The sequence below is a fragment of the Aulonocara stuartgranti genome (assembly GCF_965226115.1).
Source record: "Aulonocara stuartgranti genome assembly, chromosome: 8".
NCBI lineage: Eukaryota > Metazoa > Chordata > Actinopteri > Cichliformes > Cichlidae > Aulonocara > Aulonocara stuartgranti.
Window position 1 is genome coordinate 1,010,001 of NC_138959.1, and position 22,401 is coordinate 1,032,401.

The 22,401-nt window shown below is 46.3% G+C and overlaps 2 protein-coding genes across 2 annotated transcripts; one reads left to right on the plus strand and one right to left on the minus strand.

Annotated features, from left to right (window-relative positions):
• The first annotated feature begins 11,972 nt into the window (after positions 1 to 11,972).
• Positions 11,973 to 16,568, plus strand: minpp1b (multiple inositol-polyphosphate phosphatase 1b). The gene is made up of 7 exons (XM_082543359.1): positions 11,973 to 12,718; positions 12,916 to 13,107; positions 13,185 to 13,385; positions 13,546 to 13,643; positions 13,959 to 14,089; positions 14,312 to 14,445; positions 14,780 to 16,568. The coding sequence occupies exons 1-7, from the start codon at positions 12,175 to 12,177 to the stop codon at positions 15,031 to 15,033; spliced, it is 1,554 nt and encodes a 517-aa protein (XP_082399485.1). The 5' UTR covers positions 11,973 to 12,174; the 3' UTR covers positions 15,034 to 16,568.
• On the minus strand, positions 16,350 to 21,066 carry atad1b (ATPase family AAA domain containing 1b). Its single transcript, XM_082543362.1, has 10 exons — positions 20,939 to 21,066; positions 19,538 to 19,729; positions 19,358 to 19,456; positions 19,100 to 19,220; positions 18,775 to 18,975; positions 18,466 to 18,572; positions 18,250 to 18,339; positions 18,123 to 18,173; positions 17,578 to 17,708; positions 16,350 to 17,489 (listed from the first exon to the last, which is right to left on the minus strand). The coding sequence occupies exons 2-10, from the start codon at positions 19,709 to 19,711 to the stop codon at positions 17,369 to 17,371; spliced, it is 1,095 nt and encodes a 364-aa protein (XP_082399488.1). The 5' UTR covers positions 19,712 to 19,729; positions 20,939 to 21,066; the 3' UTR covers positions 16,350 to 17,368.
• Positions 21,067 to 22,401: the final 1,335 nt, after the last annotated feature.

The following is a 22,401-nucleotide window of genomic DNA, read 5'->3' on the forward strand; positions in this document are numbered from 1 at the left end:
GTACAAGAGGAAAAAAAGAGACCTCTACTCATGCTGGGCTACAGGAGGACAGCATGAGAACAGGAAACAAAAAAACTCCTCTGCACAGAAAGCACATAAATGTCCACAGCACAACATTATAGAGCACGTGACCAGCAACAGGGTTGGGTAGGGGAAAGGAGTAATCCCAGGCAACACAGCAGCCATCCTGCCACTGTGCCGACTCTCCAGCGCGAGCCCAGACTCGCCTCGTGTTCCCAGGAGGCAACAAGCATCGAAGGCATTGGAAGGGGAGGGGGGATGTGTGAGTGCTTATCAGTGTAAGTGTGTGCGTGTCCATAGTTCACCTGAGACAGTGTCCTTCGCCCTATCAGGCTAAGTAAACAGTCTGCTAGCCAATCCAGGTGGCCTGGCATGGGATGGGAAGAATGGTCATCACACAGTTGTTATCAGGGAGTTTTTGTTCGTCTCCAGCCTTGGGCCCGTGCAGCTGGCGCCGTGTTGTCCGCATGTTGATATTGTTGATTTTTCTTTTATGCGAGCAGCTCATGAGAATTTCAAAGCTGTTCTTTAACACTCTGACGCTGGTCTCTCAATCTCCCGTTGGAGAGCCGCGAGCCTCCCCATGATGGTATCAAACTTCTGGTCCATGGTGTTGTCATTCTTGTGATTCTGAGACCTCACAACTGCAGTGAGCCGTTCTGCGATGTGATCCAACTTTTGCACAAGGGTCTCATTTTGAGCAGGCCTCTCTCTGATGTATCCCACCATACGCTCAATGGTGTTGTTTTGAGTCTTCACGGCAGCTGTAAGCATCTCCAAGGTGTTACCCATGCTGCGTTCGTTGTGAGAGGTCGCGCCTCGTCCCATCGCTTCAGTTCCAGCGGGCAGCCTTGGGGGGGTTGAACAGCCGGTTCTGCTCTCTTAATTCTCCGATAAGCCAGGGCCAAGCCAACTCCGATCAGCATGAACCCTGTTATCATGGTTCCGAATAGGTAGATATCTTCAGCGTCCTCGATTGACAGTCCCGCCAGACACATGATCCTCCAGTTCTGCCACCCGTCCATTGTGTATCCGGCAGGGACAGTCCCTCCAGGGCACTCGGGCTCTCCTGAGCCCAGACTTCTCGTTGAGAAAAGGGTGTCAATAGCATTCAGAGACCAGTTGATCAAATCCATAATTTTCTTTAGGTTTTAGAGAACAGACTGTGAGAGACTGTTCGAGGGAAAAGTAATACACACGAGACAAGACAAGGACACAAGAGGCTAAGCAGGGAAGATAAGGGGAGGGAGGAGAGGAGAAAAGTGAGAGCCAAGAAAAGATCTCAACACCTTTATTTAAATGTAAAAAACAACATAAACCAGCGAAAGCCATCACAGTGGCTGCAGTAAGTGCTAAAACTCACTCACCTGAACTTACAGGTTCAGTTTACTTTTATTTAATTTTCAGTTTAATTCAGTTCAATTTTATTTACACAGCGCCAAATCACAACAATAGTTCCCTCAAGGCACTTTGTATTGTACAGTAGACCCTACAATAATAGATACAGAGAAAAACCCAACAATCATATGACCCCCTATGAGCAGCACTTTGGCGACAGTGGGAAGGAAAAACTCACTTTTAACAGGAAGAAACCTCCGGCAGAACCAGGCTCAGGGAGGGGCGGGGCCATCAGCTGTGATTGGTTGGGGTGAGAGAAGGAAGACAGGATAAAGACATGCTGTGGAAGAGAGACAGAGGTTAATAACAGATATGATTCAGTGCAGAGAGGTCTGTTAATACATAGTGAGTGAGAAAAGGAAAAACTCAATGCATCATGGGAATCCCCGGCAGCCTACGTCTATCACAGCATAACTAAGGGAGGATTCAGGGTCACCTGGTCCAGCCCTAACTATATGCTTTAGCAAAAAGGAAAGTTTGAAGCCTAATCTTGAAAGTAGAGATAGTGTCTGTCTCCTGAATCCAAACTGGAAGCTGGTTCCACAGAAGAGGGGCCTGAAAACTGAAGGCTCTGCCTCCCATTCTACTTTTAAATACTCTAGGAACAACAAGTAGGCCTGCAGAGCGAGAGCGAAGTGCTCTAATAGGGTGATATGGTACTACAAGGTCATTAAGATAAGATGGGGCCTGATTATTTAAGACCTTGTATGTGAGGAGCAGGATTTTGAATCCTGGATTTAACAGGAAGCCAAAACAGGAGAAATCTGCTCTCTCTTTCTAGTCCCTGTCAGGACTCTTGCTGCAGCATTTTGGATCAGCTGAAGGCTTTTCAGTGAGTTTTTAGGACATCCTGATAATAATGAATTACAGTCGTCCAGCCTGGAAGTAATAAATGCATGAACTAGTTTTTCAGCGTCACTCTGAGACAGGATATTTCTAACTTTAGAGATGTTGCACAAATGGAAGAACGCAGTCTTACATATTTGTTTAATATGTGCGTTGAAGGACATGTCCTGGTCAAAAATGACTCCAAGGTTCCTCACAGCGTTACTGGAGGCCAAGGTAATGCCATCCAGACTAAGAATTTGCTTAGGTGGTGGTACATAGCTGATTAGCAGTGAAAATGTATGCTATGTCTTCTAATGATGCTGCCTAAGGGAAGCATGTATAATGTAAACAGAATTGGTCCTAGCACTGAACCCTGTGGAACTCCATAATTAACCTCAGTGTGTGAAGAGGACTCTCCATTTACATGCACAAACTGGAGTCTATTAGATAGATATGATACAAACCACTGCAGTGCAGTACCTGTAATACCTACAGCATGTTCTAATCGCTCTAATAGGATATTATGGTCGACAGTATCGAACGCTGCACTGAGGTCTAGCAGGACAAGCACAGAGATGAGTCCACTGTCAGAGGCCATAAGAAGATCATTTGTAACCTTCACTAAAGCTGTTTCTGTGCTGTGATGAGCTCTGAAACCTGACTGAAACTCTTCAAATAAACCTCTGCAGATGATCTGTTAGCTGTTTGACAACTACTCTTTCAAGGATGTTTGATATAAAGGAAGGTTGGAGATTGGCCTATAATTAGCTAAGACTGCTGGGTCTAGAGATGCTTTTTGAGTAAAGGTTTAACTACTTTTTTCTATTTAGATGATTCAAATGTCCAAACCATCTGAACACACACTCATTTCCCTCACATGTACTCAAGCAGCTACAGTTCAAAACAAAGAGGTGTAGCATACTGAGCAACAGAAACGTCACCATTAGCAACACTATAATAGAGCCAGAAGGAAGATTTATAATATTTACGTATCCATTCAGTATAAATGGACCAAATGTTGGTGAGCCCTCCCTCTTCATGATTTTTCAGTGCCTTTTTTGACCACACTTAAAACCTAGCAAGAAACGCATCTTGGGACTTCCTGTTTACGTTGATGTGTGGATGTGGAACGGGATCATTGTGAAGAAGTTAAATTGTTGGTAAGGAATTGTTAAATATGCACATAAGTTGTTGAAACATATTGGTATAATTGTAATGCAGTGGTAACAAGTCAGTATTTTAACAAGATGATGTATTTCTGAAATGGTTGATGCAAAGGACCTGCATGTGCAGCGCAGGGCGGCCATTGTCTGCATTCAGTACAAGTCCATGTGGCTGCTGTCGTCATTGACAATAAAAACTGCACATTAAGAACCTGTCACGGTTTGGCATGTTAGACCATGGGGATGTGGGGAAAGGAGGACCCAGTCGCGGTACTCTGCGATGCAAACAGTGCTCTTTATTTACAGTGAAAACTGTACACACAATAATACATCCCCGTGTGTTCCCGACTTCCACTCCGTGTCTTCTCCCAGTGTTTGTGCTCGTGTGTCTGCTGCCCTCTAGTTCCAGCAATCCTCCTGGGAAAAACAGAGGCAGCCGTTAGTACCCTCAACGACACAGGTAGGCTCACACAAACAGACCAGCTGGAGAACTGACAGGAAGTCTCACGAAATGATCCCGGGAGCTCCAAGACTCTCCTATGTAGCCCTGATCAGCGGCAGGTGTGTAGCTTTGGGTGTGGCCAGTCCCCTAGCAGGGCCACACCCACCAGGCCTGAAGGCGCCTGTAAACCAGTGTTCATACACACCTGCACCCATACACACACACTCACATCTACAAGCATGGAGAAGAGCAGCAGCAACACCAAAAATACATATAATATCACCAGTCCATGACTGCCCCGGGATCCTGACAGAACCCCAGTAATTGTGTACTGTGTGGCTACATTTATGTAGCACCTTTCAAGATAATCACAAAGTGCTTCACAACAAAATACCAAAGCGTTAAAAAAGGTTAATCAAACGTTGTTTCTTTGTTTGTTTCTTGAAAGAGAGTTCACAGATCTCAGGCTCAGCGGGACAGAGTTCCAGAGTCTGTGGTAAATGTTTTGTCTCTTAGTGTCCGTCCACGATTACAGGACGTCAGGTTCCTGATGTCGTTAGGTTGGAGAAAGTTGTCAACCATCCAACTTTTTATTGAGTTTAAGCACCTGTTTGGGATCTGCAGCTGAGAAACAACTTGGGGTTTAGTTGAATGTCATCTGCTCAAACGGTGGTAGTTATCAGTATCAAAGGAGCTTGCTACGATGACCTGGATGACTGAGAACCTTCACAGACAGTTATCAGTATCACTCACACACTCTGTGAGGGGCAGTTTCAGCAGAACAAGCTCTGTGAAGCAAAGAAAACTCAAACAAAGATGTATTCATGTAACATAAAACAGAACTTTGACCTTGCGGTGTTAATGTTAATATGTTAATATAAACATGGGAAGGCCGTTAGTAACGCTGTTATTCCATCACTGTCGGTTACACACGGGGACCCAGTGATAGCTACCCTTCACTTCAATTCATTTTTATTAATGTAGCACCAAATCACAAAAACAGAGAAAACCCCATCAACCAGATGACCCCCTATGAGCAGCACTTTGGCAACAGTGGGAAGGAAAAACTCCCTTTTTACAGGAAGAACCTCCAGCAGAACCAGGCTCAGGGAGGGGCGGGGCCATCTGAGATAGACATCCCATCATACTGTTCAAACAGCAGGAACATTAAACTTCCTGCTTCCTGTTCATCCAGGTGGAGTTTGTGCTGCTTTGTGTCCATCAGACCAGGTGGTGTGCAGAGCTGCAGGATTCAGCAGGAAGCTGAACCTGCTGCTTCTTTCTCCACAGCATGAGTCCGGTCTGTGCCGCCGTGCACTCAGAACACTCCCAGTATACCTGCTGACCAGTCTGACTGGGATTACTGGTAATGCTGGAATGGTTCAACGGTGATGGCCTGAATACTCACAACAAACACGTTCTGATGTTGATGATCTTTAGGCGTTGTCAAATTTACGGCCCACCACATAGTTATTAGCAATGTCCTTCTGTGCCGAGGCTTCGAAGCGTTTCAAATAATCCGGGAATCGAGGCTTTGTTGACGACGCGTGTGGTGATGTTTGAAGGCTCGGTTACCGACCGTGTCATGTGATGATTCTGGAAACAGTTCGCTGTGTGATTGGAAATATGAAGGGCAGCAGAACACTGCTGGTCCCCCGTCACCATTTTCCCTGCCTGGCAACGTTTCGATGTTATGACTCAAATAAGGTTCAACAACAACAGCTCCTCTGTGCTGAGCGTTGCAGAGCCCTGAATGGAAACACGGAGCTCAGGTAAGTCGATGCGATGATCAGAGCACACAAGCGTACAGCCACATGGTACATTTCATTTACACAAGGCAAGGCAAGGCAAGGCAAGGCAAATTTATTTGTATAGCACAATTCAACAACAAGGTGATTCAAAGTGCTTTACAGAGACATTAGAAACAAAAACAAATAAAAAGCATGATTTAAAATTGATTAAAACAAGCAAACAAACAAACTAACTAAACACACACATTTCACACCTGGGCCCTGTTTCAGGAAGCCGGTTTAGTGGAAAAACTGAGTAAGTATACCCTGAGTTAACGAAAACTCTGGGTTTTCGGTTTCACAAAGCGAGTTCAGCTGAAGCCTGAGTGAGTCACTATGACGACACACTCCGTGAAGCTAACCTGCCCCCTAGCAGGTTTACTACAACTAACCCTGACTGTCTCCGCCCCTTTGTCGGAAACCTGACAGTAGGAAGTGTCAGACATGGCGTGCTCCTTCCTTGAAGAGCCAGTAGATCGTGAAGCCCAAATTCTCCGCAGAGCTCTCCGCCGGGAGAGAGTGATCAGAGCGCGTTTGGACATTTTATCATTTCCTGATGATTTTCTGTGCGAACGTTACCGTTTCTCAGCACAATCTATAAGTTATGTGGATAACATCCTCAGGCCATATATTACGCATGTGACACATCGCGGACATCCTCTCAGTTCTGTACATATTATTCGTATTGCACTTCGGTTTTTTGCAAACGGGAGCTTTCTGTATAATATTGGTGACGCTGAGCACGTTTCCAAGGCTACCGTCTGTCGGGCAGTCAGGAATGTTACAGTTGCACTGAAATGTCTCCTGCACTCGTCTGTGGTGTTCCCCGGTCATAGACCCACAAGATTTATCAAAGAGGGATGCCACAAAATTGCAGGTATCAGGATGAACAAAACTTAATTTATGATGTGGTGATACTTGAACTACTACTTAAATTGCACATTTATTTTCAGGGTTCCCAGGCATGATTGGCTGTACAGATGGCACTCACATTCCAATCATTGCTCCTTCACTAAATGAAGGAGACTATGTGAACAGGAAGTCTTTCCACAGCATTAATGTGCAGGTACATAGTTCCCTGTAGCATTTCAAACTAACAAATCATTTCATTATAGTAATGGATGCTAATTTGTGTTCTCTGCACTGTGAAGATCATATGTGATGCTGCCAACATTATCACAAATGTGGAAGCCAAGTGGCCAGGCTCTGTCCATGACTCACAAATATTCCGTGAATGTACACTGAGCACAAAATTTGGACATGGTGAGTTGAGAATACTTTAAAATATATAAAGACCAATTGCTTCAGGGACATTTGAACTGAAGTGTATCCTTCTGTCTTAGGAGAGTTCACTGGCTACTTGCTTGGTGATAGGGGGTATCAGAATCAGAATCAGAATCAGAATACTTTATTCATCCCGAGGGAAATTAGGGGTTACAGCAGGCAGCACGCTAATGGCGCATGCGCACTCACAAAGGAACCTTCTGACCAACTTTACACAAACATCACATTGGGCAGACATGTCAGAAAGGTAGGCTGATAGGAAAAACAACGAAAATACACTACATGAGGTAAGAGGAGGAGAAAAAAAACTCCACTCAGACTGAGCTCCTGGTGGGAGAACAGTTTGATAACAGAAAAAACACCTCAGCACAAAAGCACATGACTATCAATACACCATAGAAACACGAGACAAGCAACAGGGGCGGGTAAAGGGTAAGAGAGAGCCGGCGTAGACAGCGCATCCGGTCCTGCAGCATCTGCGCTGGTCCAGTTGACTGCTATCATCCCCGGTAGGGCACAAGCATCGAAGGCGTATGGAAAGGGAGGGGGATGAGTGAGTGCTTGTCAGTGTAAGTGTGTGTGTGTGTGTGTGTCCAGAGTTCAGCGGAGACAGTGTCCTTCGCACTATCAGGCTAAGTAAACAGTCTGCCAGCCAACCCAGGTGGCCTTCATGGGACGGGAAGAATAGTCATCACACAGTCGTTATCAGGGAGTTGTTTTGGTGGGCTCCAGCCTTGGGCCTGCAGCTGGCGCCGTGGTGTCCGAATGTTGAATATTGTTGATTTCTGTTTTGTGAGCAGCTCGAATTTTAGCACTCTGAGACAGGTCCCTCAACTTCGCGTTGGAGAGCTGCGAGCCTCCCCATGATGGTATCAAACTTCAGTTCCAAGGTGTTGTCAGTCTTTTGATTCTGAGACTTCACAACTGCAGTGATCCGTTCCGCGATGTTTTCCAGCTGTCGCTCAAGGGTGTCATTTTGAGCATGTTTACCCTATTTGCTTACCCCTTACCCTGACCCTGAACCGGGCCCACAGCAGCGATATAATCTGGCTAATTGCAGGACAAGAGCCAGAATTGAAATGACTATCGGAATGCTTAAGGCCCGGTTCCAGTGCCTGCAAAGACTCAGGGTCACCCCAGAAAGGGCATGTGACATTATTGTGGCATGTGTGATTCTTCACAACATTGCCACAATTAGAGGAGAACACTGTCCTTCTGAACCAAACAGCAGTGATCCAAACCATGAACATCCTGACCCTCCCACGGACATACAAGATGGAAGAGCAGTCAGAGACACCATATGTCACAATCATTTCTTTTGACCCATCACCTCAACATGTTGAAAGAAGAATAAACAGATTTTTTGTTCAACTGGCTTTATTGGTCGCCTGTATTTCCTGTACACAAAGTATTAAAAGATGTAAACCTCATAAAGTGTCTCTGTTGCTTCCTCCTCTGTAACAGCTGTCAATGTTTCTTCATTATTTTCCTGTAGTAAAGAAATAAACAACATTGCTGTTCTACTGTAAACTCATATAATCTGTGGAGTATTACTCACAACTGCATGTTGGTCTGGTTCAACAGGAGGCTGCACCAGATGCAGTACACCACCACCATCAACTGATAGAATATGAGGTTTATACAGGTCACTTATAACTTACAAGGGACCAAATGGCAATTAACAAACATACCAATCACCTTACACTTCATTGTCATTATGCTCTCAAAGACAACCAAGGCTGAGGGAAGGCAAACTCAGTAGGAAAATAACTTCACTACAAAATAATTCATTATGGTAAAGAGTTTATCAAATGAATGAGTAGCACTGCAAAGGTGACTGTGAAGAAAGGATGTATGCACATCATGTATTATTTTGGATTTACCCCCTATGTAGGCACTTGTGTCTTGCGGGGTTATTGACTCAGAGGATGTCCCCGCAGAGATGCCTTCGGCCACAGGGCGCCCACTGTTTTGGCTGAGGGCCAACTGCTCAGCCTCTGTGAGTGGTGGTGGTGGAGGACCCCCACCTGTTTTTCGGGCCTCCGCTTTTTTTCTGTTGGCTATAACGGGCCACATTTGAGCATACAGAGTAAGCAGATATGTACTTGTAATGTGCTCAGATAATTTCAATATGTGCTTACAGAAAGAAAATTAATGTAGCCTCTAACTGCAATTGATTTACATGGGACAAACAGACCAAGCACTATGGCTCATAATACAATTACACCTTACCTGTTTGGACTATATTTCTATATTTCATTTTTACTTGCTGCCAGGAACGTTTGGGGCCTGTTGGGTTGCACCTGCGCTCACATCACATCACAAAATAAAATGTATAAAATAACAAATAAAATAACATATGATAAAATAACGTGTTAAATGGGTGGAAATCCCTCGATCAATGTTTAAAGTAACACTCACGCATTGACTCTGTCGGCTATGTTTTGCCATGCATGCTCCCTTTCTTTTGCAGCTGTGGCTGTGTCACTTTTTTCCGCGGAATTTGCATGTTATCGGCATATGCTGCCATCAGAATTTCAGCCTCAAGCGCTGTGAAATACATTGACCGCGCCTTCTTTCCCTCCGTCTCCATGGTGACTCGCTTAATCTGTGCTCCGCTTATCAGGGCTTTATGTATCCTCGTCCGCGCGCTTCACTTGGGGTTAAAGCAACTCCGCGTTGACTGAACTAATTGTTATCAGCCTTTCTGAAACCGAATATTCCGAGTTGGACAGTTCGGGGTTACTCAACCCTGAGTATCGTTTTTCACTCTGAGTTTTCTAAACCGGCTTCCTGAAACAGGGCCCTGTTCGCGCGACCTGAACCCTTATCGTAAGGGGAGCTACCAGTCCTTCTGTGGACGAGCTACTTTCTATTTTAAATTCCCTGAATTTAAAATACTCTCTAGACCCAGTCTAGACCCAGCTGGGGAGCTACCCAGAGCTCTAAACCCACTTAACAAACAAACAAACAAACAAACAAACAAACAAACAAACAAACAAACAAACAAACAAACAAACAAACAAAACAGTATATAAAATCAAAACAGATAAAATCAGAAATAGATAAGATCAGTAGTTAGTGTAAGTTTTGAAATTTAAGCTTAAAGTGTGGATTTGGTGCTTTATTCAAATGCAGCTGAGAACAGGTGAGTCTTCAACCTGGATTTAAATAAACTGAGTGTTTCAGCTGATCTGAGGCTTTCTGGGAGTTTGTTCCAGATATAAGGAGCATAAAAGCTGAATGCAGCTTCTCCGTGTCTGGTTCTGACTCTGGGAACTGATAAAAGACCGGATCCAGATGACCTGAGGGATCTGGAAGGTTCATACTGGGTCAGGAGGTCATTGATGTATTTTGGTCCTAAACCATTCAGAGCTTTATAGGCCAGCATCAGAACTTTAAAGTCTATCCTCTGATGGACAGGCAGCCAGTGTAAAGACCTCAGAGCTGGACTGATGTGGTCCACTTTTTTGGTCTTAGTGAGGACTCGAGCAGCAGAGTTCTGAATGAGCTGTAGTTGTCTGACTGATTTTTTAGGTAGACCTGTAAAGATGCTGTTACAGTAATCAAGCCTACTAAAGATGAATGCATGGACTAGTTTTTCCAGGTCCTGTTGAGACATCAGATCTTTTATCCTTGAAATATTCTTGAGGTGATAGTAAGCTGACTTTGTTATTGTCTTAATGTGTTTTTCTAAGTTTAGGTCTGCATCCATCACTACACCCAAATTTCTCGCCTGGTTTGTGGTTTTTAGATGTATAGATCGAAGTTCTCTGGTGACCTGTAATCGTTTTTCTTTGGCGCCAAAGACTATTACCTCAGTTTGTTTTTGTTTAGCTGGAGAAAATTGTGGCACAACCAGTCATTAATTTCCTCAATGCATTTACCAAGAGCCTGTACAGGGCCTCGGTCTCCTGGTGACATTGTGATATATATTTGTGTGTCATCTGCATAGCTGTGATAGTTTATTTTGTTGTTGTTTATAATCTGTGCCAGTGGGAGCATGTAAATGTTAAACAGAGGGGGTCCCAAGATGGAACCTTGGGGAACTCCACATGTGATACTTGTCTGCTCAGATGTGAAGTTACCTATTGATACAAAGTATTTCCTGTTTTCTAAGTATGAAATTATATTGTGTTTCTACTTAGTGATGTCTGTAACTGAAAACCACATTTGTTATCATCAGGGGAGAGGAGCGATGTGGATGAGGCCTCAGTCGGTGTGGTCACTGAGGATTCCTGTCACTGTTGTGGAGGAAAACAGGTGTAGGAGTCTGTTAAAGCTTTAAACCCCACCTGTGTTCTCCTCACAGGACAGGTGTGTATCTGAGCAGTGTTCACACGAGTGAAAACGTAAAACAAGCAACATCTCTCTTCATTTCAGTGACACAGGACACTGAGCTAAGCTGAGAGCAGAGTTTATGAACTTAGCAGCTGGATAAAGTTTTTTGTTTTCATTGATTTTCCATCGTGGAGGACAAAAGGCTTCAAACTTGTCCTTAAACTTCATGTGTGTTCTCACTACTAAAGTAATAAATCCATCAAAATAAGACTTTTATCAAAACTCTGACTCAAAATTGTTTAAATAAAGTTCTTGTCCTGAAGTTCTCCAGAGGCCTTGTAATGAACTAATCATGTGATTCAGGTGTGCTGACCCAGGGTGAGATCTAAAACCTGCAGGACACCGGCTGTCAGATTTCGTTCTGTGTCACAGCAGCTTTTTCTTCAACATGCAGAAAAACAGTTAAATATTTAACTAATTTACAGTGACAGGAAGTTTTACTGGTCCGGCCCACTTTAGGTCAAAGCGGGCTGTCTGTGGCCCACCATTTAAAATGACTCCTGATTTAGGAACAATGACATGACATCAGTGTGTCCATACAGAAAAATAACTATTTCCATAACTTCATCAGCTACAAATTCTGATTCTTTAAATTGTTTTATTATTATTTTATTAGTTTAAAAAAAAGTTCATGTCGATTTTGAGTAAAATGCATTTCCTGTTGTCATTTAAGCTTTTACTTTGAAAGAGACAAACCGGTTAGGGCTTTTATTTTGGCTTCCGTTAAGCGGAAGCTGTATTGTGCCTCTCTATATTGATGTGTTGAATTTGAAGCTTCAGAGGGTAAAACCTTTTTCTTCTTCTTTTTTTAACCACTAAATTAGTTCCGGCAGTTTTTTTTTTACATAACTCAACTTTTCATCGAAGTTGAAGTTTAACGAAAAATGTTGAATTTTAAACCTCGCGGATGCTTTTTGGTCGGCCCGCACACCGGAAAAACAGGAGGTTAAAGGTCACACAAACCCGGAACATCAACAAAGCAAGAAAGGCGGAAGCAGGTGGACCCCGTCTGTCTCCCCGGCTCAGTTCTCCGGTCCCCGCCGACATGTTCTCCGTGTTTCACCCCGCTGGAGGTGTGCTGCTGGCCAGTCTGGGTCTGCTCGTGCCCCGCCTGTCCTTCGCCTCCCTGTCGGTCCCGGACATCCCGCACATCGCCGGGTACTTCGGCACCAAGACCCGGTACGAGGAGGTGAACCCGCACCTGCTGCGGGACCCTCTGTCCGCGGACCCTTCGGTCCTGAGACCGCCCCCGGCCGAGCAATGCTCCCCGGTCCACCTCACCGCCGTCATCCGACACGGCAGCCGCTACCCGACCCTTAAGAACATCCGCAGGATCCGGAAACTGAGCGAGCTGGTCCGGACCGAAGCTTCCAGGGCCTCCGGCGGATCTGAGAGCTGGCTGCAGGAGATCCGGAACCGCTGGGAGGCGTGGTACACCGAGGACATGGACGGTGAGCCCGCGACCGTCAGTACAGAACATGTATACATGAATATATTAACATGAATAAGTACTCGAATACTTAAATGCCTAAATAAATACTTGAATACATCATCCTAATCGTGTACTGTTAGTAACGTAATGCGTGAGGGGGACCATGTGACCTCAGAGCGTATGACCGACCCTGATAATGATGATGATGCTCCTCAGGTCAGCTGGTGATGAAGGGCCGGGATGACCTGCGTCAGCTGGCGAGCCGCCTGGCGTCTGTGTTCCCATCTCTGCTGTCCGAGGAGAGTGTGAGGAAGAGGAGGGTGCGCTTCCTGACCAGCTCGAAGCATCGCTGCGTGAGCAGCGTGGAGGCGTTTCAGGAGGGGCTGCAGCGCCGCTGGGGATGCCACGGTGAGTCTCACCACCCCAGAGGCTTTCTCGATAACGTGAGTCCTTGAGCCTGACCTCTGACCTTTGTGTTTGGGCAGATGGCGAGCCGGAGTACAGCCACGAGGTGGACGATGAGTTGATGCGTTTCTTTGACCGTTGCCGTGGTTATGTGGAGGGCGTGGAGAACAACCGCACGGCGCTGCTGGAGGTGGAGAAGTTCAAACATGGCGAGGAGATGGAGGGAGTGAGGAGGAGGATGGCCGACAGGCTGGGCCTTCCTCACCACCGACTCACACCAGGTCTCTTATGCCCACACACACACACACACACACACACTACATCTCCCATGATGCAGTTAAGCTTTTTAAAATTTCTCCATATGCCGCTCTGTGGACTTCCTGTCCCACAGGGGGCGGTGTTTTTTGTGTGATGAAGATTGTCCCTCTGTGCCTCCTGTAGATCTGCTGGAGGCGGCGTTCTTCTTGTGCTCGTACGAGCTCTCCATCAAAAACGTGCACTCGCCGTGGTGCTTCCTGTTTGACGAGAGCGACGCAAAGGTAACGTTCCGCGTTATTCCGGGGCTGATCCGGGATCAGTAAGACAGCTGAGAGGACCTGATCTGCACTGATCTGCACTGATCTGCATGCATTGTACTGCACTGTAGCTGCCTCCACCAGTGTGTGAATGTGAGAGGGAGTGAATAGTGGCACTGTAAAGCGCATATAAATGCAATCCATTATCCATTATTGATTAGTGATGCTGCAGATGGCTCTCAGGTCAGGTTGTCGATGGTAAAGCGATCAAATGGCTCATAAGTGTTTACGGCTCTCTGATTGGTCCGTGGGTTTCCTCTCCCCACTCGCCGTCTGCAGGTGTTGGAGTACAAGTCGGACTTGAAGCAGTACTGGAAGCGTTCGCACGGCCACGAGATCAACAGCCTGTCCAGCTGCCCGCTCTTCCATCACGTCTTCAGGACGCTGGACAGAGCCGGTCGTCCTCGCAGGTGGGTGGGGCCCCTGCGATCGTTGTTTGTTTGTTGGCGTGTTTTTCAGCTCTGAAGGTGGTTTTCAACTAGCGAAGCTCATTTAGGTGATGCTTCGTAAAAACCACCCAAAGCCGCTTCAACATGGCTCCCGAGCGGCTGTGCTCGTTTCTGAGCTCCGATTGCCGTCACCAATCGTTTGGTTTGATCGATCACTGATTGAACCGATCGTGTCTCCGTCAGGTCCACTGACGCGTCCCCAGAGCCCGCCTCCATCTTGGTGGGTCATGCTGAGACGCTCCTCCCCCTCCTCTCTCTGCTGGGACTCTACAAGGACCAGACTCCACCCACTGCCACCAACTACGACTCACAGCATGGTAAGAAGCGCCACCTCTAACATAGCATCCAATCAGAGAGCAGAACAAGTTTTTCTTGTTTTTATTGACACAACACACAAAAACGCCGTCGTTGTCATCCTCAGTCCTCCAGGAACTGCACTTGTATGTCCTGAGACGTGATTCTCCAGAAATATGAATGTATTCAATGTTCCCAAACGTTCACTCGTAAAGTCCTTAAATTTAAAACAAGATGTTCAGACTACAGAACATTCTGGAGAGTGGCGTGACATCATCATGACATCATTGTCACAGCCACAATCTGCTGTTTCATGAGTCTCGCTCTAACAGGAAGTCTCCCTATGGCGTCTTGCAGGTCGCCGTTTCCGGACCAGTCTCATCGTGCCATACGCCGCCAACCTGCTGTTCGTGCTGTACGACTGCCAGCGAGGCCCACGGCTGCAGCTACTTGTCAATGAGTCGCCAGTTCGATTCCCCGGGCTGGAGGCGGAGGATGCGCCGCTGTACCGTGACGTCCGGGCAACGTACCGCCACCTGCTGGACGGCTGCGACTTCCATAGAGAGTGCGAGGGGAGGGCGGTGGGCCGAGCGCCCAACACGGAGCTCTGAGAGGGACAGAGGACTGTAAGCCTAACACACCTGCTAACCTGGGGGCATGGAGCCCCACCCCCTGACAACAAGCGTCCAGTCACGCACTAGAATTTTTCCCAGTTCAGACGTTTGAAGCAGGAGAAAGACGTCATGTAACTCATGAAGATGTCTGGACCTGAGCTCTGATTGGCCAGCTTCTTCCTTTCGTTCGCTCAAAGTCTGACTTAGGGAGTCTGACACAGACTGTAGATAAACGATGGACACGGTTCCGTCAGCCTGCAGTCCTTCCAATGACCAGCAGGGGGCGGCTCCTCTGTTTGTACAGAAGTGTAAACGAGCCTGAGGTTTTCAGGGGCCTGAGGTCTGAGTGTTTCTGGGTAAAAGTTAAACGTGAAATGTGCTTTGATGTTCTCGGGTCAGCAGGAAGTGTGAAGGTTAAACTGCAGGTAAACGTGACGGAGGGCGGGTGCCCTCCTTCCCCTGCCTCCACCTTTAGTCTCAGTTATGCCAGAGAAGCTTCAGCTTTAATTTATTTTTTCGGTGGTTGATTTTCTTTCTACCAGGATTTTCACAATAAAAGTCTTTTACAAATTGTGAGTCCAGGTCAGGGTGTCGGGCTGAGATCTGAATCATTTTGACTTTATTTATTTTAATCTTTGATTTGTTCAGGGTGAAAAATGTTTCAACTTTGTGCCAAAAACTTTTTGGGTATTTTTTTTTTATTTTTATTTATTTTCTGAATCTTCATCCAAAGGTTTTTCATTTAAAGCTTTAATAAAAAAAAAAAGTTCACCATCAAAACAGAACAAAGTGTCTTATTTAAAGTCAAAGTTCACTGTTACACTTCCAAACAGCAGCTCGAACCAAAGAAACTGTAGAAAACTGTTTTACTTCTTTATTACTCAAAACAAATTCTTTATTTTCAAATGTTCCTCTAAAAATTCACTTTGTGTAATTTTATGTGAAATATTAATGAAAACAAATTGTTCAGATTACAAAGGAGAGCTTTGAACTGTTGACGTGAGAATCGTGTCCTGATGTCCGAGCTGGTCAAACGTCGTCTCTTGGTAACAGCGGCTTTAATGGTTTTATTGCAAACGTACAAAATTCAGCGGATCTGTTGTCGTCCATAAAGTTTTCCTCTTTTCGAAGCGTGGCTTCTGCAGTTATAACGTGGGTCATTTATTTTTTCAATAAAAAGCTTTATTATTTAACGTTTAAAGAAACTCCATCGTAACTACACTTTAATGTTTGACAAATTTAATTTTGATAAAATAAAGAAATAGACTTCATAACATTTTTCCTCAGAACCGCATGAATGAAAAAGTCACATGTTGTTGTTTTGGCCACTTTATTACATGATAACTTAAACAGGCAACAACACACTGAGTAAAAAATCCTGCGTCTGATGAAACGATGATTCAGTGTTATCAGGAAGTTCATCGGTCTTTTAATGTGAAAATCTGACGCCTTCCTGTTTCTGTTACGACTGCGAGCTCTGAGGATTAACAGAAACCAGCTCAGCTTAAAAACTACAAATAAAAAAAACAAACTACAAATAAAGTACACTTGATGAAAAGAGAAGCGTTCCCCTGAAACGCCATCAGCGCCACGTTTGTTTATTTACACTGTAAACGGATCAAAGCGTCCGCGTCGTGTTTCGGAGTCAAAGTTTCAATAACGACGTCATTTCATCAAAGCAGCTTGAATCGTGTTTAAGCGGCTGAAGCTCGCCGTTTGTGCTTCACACCTGTAAACTTATTGTTCATCAGATTGATTATTGGTGGGTTTCTTATACTCTATTTGGGAGGATTTTCACAATAAAAGCCTGCTGTAGAAGCCCTCTGTGTGACAGGCGTCGAGTTTAAACGCCTCGCTGCAACGGCTTGTTTGAACCCAACCGCCATCTTTCCTCACAATTTCACACCCAACAAACGGCGAGGAGACGCAGAACGCTGTCATATGCCTGAAAAACTTAACGTGCCTCACCGCCATCTCATCCCTCCCCCCATAGTCAGACGCTATTCCTGCCATCTGGCGTCAGACATTTTGTCACGACGAGGCCTGATGGCCGCCGCGTGTGTCCGTGATGTCAGCAGCTTCAGGCGCCGGGATGAGAGCGTTTTGTAAAGGGGGAAGCTTGGGAGCCGGCGGCGCGGACGCGTGACAGCGAGCTCTGACAAACAGCTTTTATTTTGGATTTCGGGATTCTTAAAAAAAAAGAAGAAAAAAAGAAAAGCCCGCCACCGTCAGCCAATCAGCTGACTGAAGGACAAGCAGGAAGCAGTGGCATGTCAGCGTGAGGGGCGGCGGCTGCAGGCTGAGCTGAGGTCATCGTGTGATCCAGGCGTGTTCAGTCCAGAGCGGCGTGCAGCAGGGCGCCGGCTCCACCCGCGGTCTTGGACTTCCTCATTTTGACAATGGCGCGCCGGAGGTCGTCCTGATGGATCGGGCGGATGATGTCATCTGGAAGGCTGCGAGAGAGAAACCCGACACTGAAACCTCACCTGAGCGAACCGTCACTGTTATTGATCACCTCAACAGAAACACCTGGACGCCCACCTGTCGTTCTCAGCGTGGACGAAGTCGCGGACACACAGCAGCGCCGCATCACGACACATCTCTCTGAGGTCACTTCCTGAGAAACCCTCTGTTTCCTTGGCGATGTCGCTGAGGCTAATCGATGAGTCTACCTGTGAAGAGAAAACAGATCGGTCGCTGCGAGCTCGAGTCCGTCGACCCGCCCTCCTTCCCATCGGCTTCTTTTCCTTCCTTGTTTCCTTCCTTCTCCCCCTCCTTGCCAACCTTCCTTCAATCTTTATCCGTTTTTCCCTTTCCTCCTTTCCTTTGTTCCTAACTTCCTTATTCCATCCTTTTGTGTCCTTCCCCATTTCCAGTCCATTTCCTACAACCCCATCCTCCTTCCTTCCATCATTTCCTTGCTTCCTTTCCCCTACATGTCTTCCCTTTGCCAAACTTGTTTTGTGTGTTTGTTCTTTTCCTTTTCTCTCATTTCCTGTGCTGACGTCCATTAAACGAGTAAAAGAAGAAGGACTGTCGTAAAGCGCTGCAGAATGATGACAAGGTCACGTGACTCGTGCGCTCACCCTCTCGTTCTCCAGGATCAGCCCGAGGATCTGCTCGCGCTGCCTCACGCTCTGCGGGGACAAACACACCATCAGCACGCCCCCTGCTTTTAAGACTTCTGAGGCTTTTATTTTGAAAGTCACGTACAGGCTGGTTGATGTGGAACCTGGTGGGCATCCTCCGCAGGATGGCAGAGTCCAGGTCCTGGGGGCGATTGGTGGCGCCCATAATGACCACCTGACACAGACACGCACAGTGGCCCCGCCCTCCTCAGGTCATTGTGACACAAACATGTGGAAACATCTTTACTAAAAGGAAACACCCCGTCACCGCTGAGGTCATGTGACAGACAGGTGTGCATACCTGGCAGTGGTGGTCCGTGTCCAGTCCGTCCCACAGACTCATGAACTGGGCCTTCATCATGGCGGTGGCTTCATGATCCGAGCTGGAGCGGCTCCGCAGGAACGAGTCTGCAAACACGCGGGCGGCGAGGTCTTTACTCTCGTTTCTACTTTTTCTATTCTCCGGCTCAGCTTTCACTCTTTGTGTGTGTGTGTGTGTGCGTGCGTGTGCGTTCGTGTGTGTGCGTGCGTGCGTGCGTGCGTGTGCGCGCGCGTGTGCGCGCGTGTGCGTGCGTGCGTGCGTGCGTGTGTGTGCGTGTGCGTTCGTCACCTATCTCGTCGATGAAGATGATCGCTGGCTGCAGTTTGACAGCCAATGAGAACACAGCGGCAGCGAGTTTCTGGGACTCTCCGTACCATTTGTCCGTCAGTGTGCTCGGCTGCAGGTTGATGAAACGAAACCCCGCCTCTTTTGCCGTTGCCTTAGCGATCAGTGTTTTCCCACATCCCGGAGGTCCGTACAGCAGTACGCCTGTTACAAAGACCATGTTCAGATTTTACCTTCACGTTTCCTTATTTCCTTTCCTTCCTTGCTCCCTTCTGTATAAAGCTTTATTGACGACTCTAAAACAGGACGCAGGTGAATGACCTCTGACCTTTGGGGGGCTGCAGCAGCCTGGATCCCAGGAACAGGTGTCTCTTCTGAACAGGTAGGATGACCGTCTCCTTTAACTCGGTGATGACCTCGTCCAGACCTGCGATGTCCCTCCAGGTGATCTGCATGCAGGGAGAAGGTGTATGTGACATGCAGGTACAGAAACCACACGCGCTTCCCGTTTCCTCGTGGCGCCGCCGTCGGCGGGCAAGCTTTTAGGAGTTTCTAACAGCTTCAGTTTAACAACACGAGGCGTTACCTGCATGCTCAGCGGGTCCACCAGGTGAGCGGCGATGCTCATCTCGTACTCCGACAGCTTCACGTTTTTAACGCCAATCTGACGCATCAGCTTCTCGGCCTGAAAGACACCAAACCAGGAACCAATCAGAGACCGAGCCACCTGTGAAGATCAAACATGCAGCTGCTCGCTTGCTCTTACCTGTTTCTGAGCCTCCACCTTCTGCTTCCTAGTGGGGTCAATGGCGTCCACCATCCACTTGATGGTGAAGTAGGTGACAGCGCCGAATATGGTGAGGCGGAAAAGGAGGCCGATGACCTCGTTCCTGCCCAGAGGACGGGCGATGTTCTCGGCCGGGACCTCCCTCAGCACCATCGTCGCGCTCAGCAGCTCCTGCCACACAAACGAAGAAGTCATCAGCAGGTATGACACCTGAGCGCCAGGTGAACACAAAGACCTCCTGAACTAACGGAGTTTCTCTGAGGAGGAGCAGGAGGAGCTTAAAGTGGCAGGTTTTTAAAGGGGGTTTGGTCCAAACAGCTGCTGGCCTTCAGTCATGATGTGATGTTTGAGGAAAGAATGTTACAGAAATGCTAAACAGCCCAAATTTGAAATGGAGTCTGGTGGATGTGGCCTCCCATCACTCAGGTGGAATAAATGCTCAGGGCTGAGGTTTCGGTGCAGGGACCGTCACTGCCGGCTGGATCATCTTCTCCCGCTGACTCTGTGAGTAGTTAAACTGAAAACCGCTGGATTTTCAGCCTGGTGATCGACCCTGATTAAAGGTCCTGGAAATCAGCCATTTTTCAGAGTCTGGCGGCTCAGAAATACAATTCTCTTAATCAATGATGAAATGTGAACGTTGTTACATCAGGTCACGTCTTGGTTTCTGGCAGCTACAATGGTTTATGAGGTCTGTCTGGTTTTTACGCAGAGGTTACAGAGCAAGCAGCTGCAAAACGGTTTAAAGATGGCGGTGCACATAAATGTTTGCCAGAGTTGTATGACAGCACTGTATTTTTGCTCATGTTGCTGGACTGTTTGTCCAGGACAAACGTCCCTGTGGGACAACAAAGCTCTTTTATCCTTCGTATGGTTTCAATCACGTGGTTGCAAACGGAGGCATAACTGCGCATGACAACAGCTATTCTGTAGTGGACTTTATGGGAAAATAAGCTATAACTAACAGCATCGCTGACGTACAGGTGATGCGGTTTAGCTGAGGTTGAACACAGTTCATCCTTCTCTCAGCGCGAGGCTGAAAGCTGACCTCAGGTCATACATATTCATACGTGAGTTATAATCGTCTACACCTGAGCTCAGAGTCAGACCTGCTGCTCTGGAAAACAAACACCTGACGGTCCGGAACTTCCAACTTATCTTTAAAAACCGGACACAGTCTGGACCCCGCGGTGCTCACACGGTAAAACCGAAAGGACTAGCTTTAGCATTAGCTTGACCTTCGAAGCTGCAGGGCCTCACGGAGCGGTTCCGAGCGGATAAAGACACGCGAGTCTCCGTCGAAGAGCACCGGCAGCACCGGCACCTGTAGCAGAGGAGCCGGGCGGAACTGGCTCATCTGTCAGGTAGAATCACGCTCACCTGTCCAGATATTCCTTTGGCTCTTCCTTTGCGGCACGGCAGTGACAGCCGGATGTGGATTCTCGTCGTCTTCTACGTTTTATTTAACTCACGACTCTGCTGCGCCCCCTGCAGGCAAAATCGAAACACGTAGTGACCTAGAATAGAATAAAATAGAATAGAATAATCCTTTAATTGTCCCACAGGGGGAAATGTGGTTGTAAAAGCAGCAAGAAAACACATATACAAACAGAACAGGATATAGAACAGAAACACAAACTTTTTACATATTTCCATCATGGACAAGAGTTATCAATCAATCAATCAATCAATCAATCAAAGCTTTATTCGCCACGTGCAGGTTGCCCTGCAGTAAAATAGGAAATAGTTACCGAAACAGAGTACTGTACAGTTATTAAAGTTAGAGTACAGATAAGTGGCAAACCAAGGCTGGAGTGTGCAAAATGAGCAGGATACCGAAAGATGCTTAAATAGTTAAGAATATTTAGAATAATTAGAAAAGTACAGATTATGTATTGTACCTATTCATTGACAAGTAGACATGTAACATGTAAGTTAGTATATATAAACTGAGAAAAGTAATGTGCAAGTTATAACAGTAGTGTTCGGTTGATTAGTGCAAATTACAGCGCTGATGTAAACATCTATGTTTGTCGTGCGCAGTTTTGATTGTAATAATTGTATTGTAAATAATGAATATGAATTTTTCACATTTTGATTAATAAAAGTTACGCAAACGTGATTAATTCGCAAACAACAAACATAGACAAGAGTTTACAGAAAAAATGTGAATGTGAGAACGCATCTCCGCGCCGACGTCTGTCCACCAGGGGCCGCTGTGGCTCCGCTGAAGCTCTGCTGCCTCCACGAGACGCTTCTGTGGAAAAACGCAACTTTTCAGTTTCAGCAGCATGTTCACGTCGTTTCAGCTCCTTAAAACTGCTGAAACGGACTGAAACTCTGCTGGAACCGGACTCCATCCTCTGCTGGGACGGCATGCTGCATTATGTAACTTCCGGTGGTTGCCAGGTTTCCCGGTCATTACGCATTCCTAGAGTTTTTCTGAATGGGAGGATGGCGGCGTCACAACATGGCAACCAACCATTGCAGCGCAGCTAGCCGCTAACAAGTTAGCATCATCGAGTCAGGAAAAGTGACCCACCGAAATAAAGTGAGCAGCTTTACAAAATAAAAGCAAAGTTCGCGATCTACAGTGAATTATGTAACCCGCACACGTCATTTAATGACGTCTTTTATCAATTTTCTTTTTTTAATACATACATTAAGGTAAACATGACTAAATTATATACGTATAAATGAAATAATTAATTCAAACTACATAAAATGAAAATTAAAGAAAAAACAGTAATCTAATTAAGGATAGAATTAAAAAAAATGTATGTATTGATAACATAAAACAAACTGAAATAGCTGTTGATAAATTCTGTACAATAGCAATAATA

Bases quoted from the DNA above. Each gene is read 5' to 3' on its own strand.
- minpp1b (XM_082543359.1), top strand. From the start codon at position 12,175: ATGCTTTTTGGTCGGCCCGCACACCGGAAAAACAGGAGGTTAAAGGTC. The intron at 13,386-13,545 runs GTCTCTTATGCC...TGCCTCCTGTAG, and splicing joins TCACCACCGACTCACACCAG to ATCTGCTGGAGGCGGCGTTC. The intron at 13,644-13,958 runs GTAACGTTCCGC...CGCCGTCTGCAG, and splicing joins TTGACGAGAGCGACGCAAAG to GTGTTGGAGTACAAGTCGGA.
- atad1b (XM_082543362.1), bottom strand. From the start codon at position 19,711: ATGGTGCTGAGGGAGGTCCCGGCCGAGAACATCGCCCGTCCTCTGGGC. The intron at 19,457-19,537 runs GTAAGAGCAAGC...GGTGTCTTTCAG, and splicing joins AGGTGGAGGCTCAGAAACAG to GCCGAGAAGCTGATGCGTCA. The intron at 17,490-17,577 runs GTGGGCGTCCAG...TCTCTCTCGCAG, and splicing joins GTCCACGCTGAGAACGACAG to CCTTCCAGATGACATCATCC.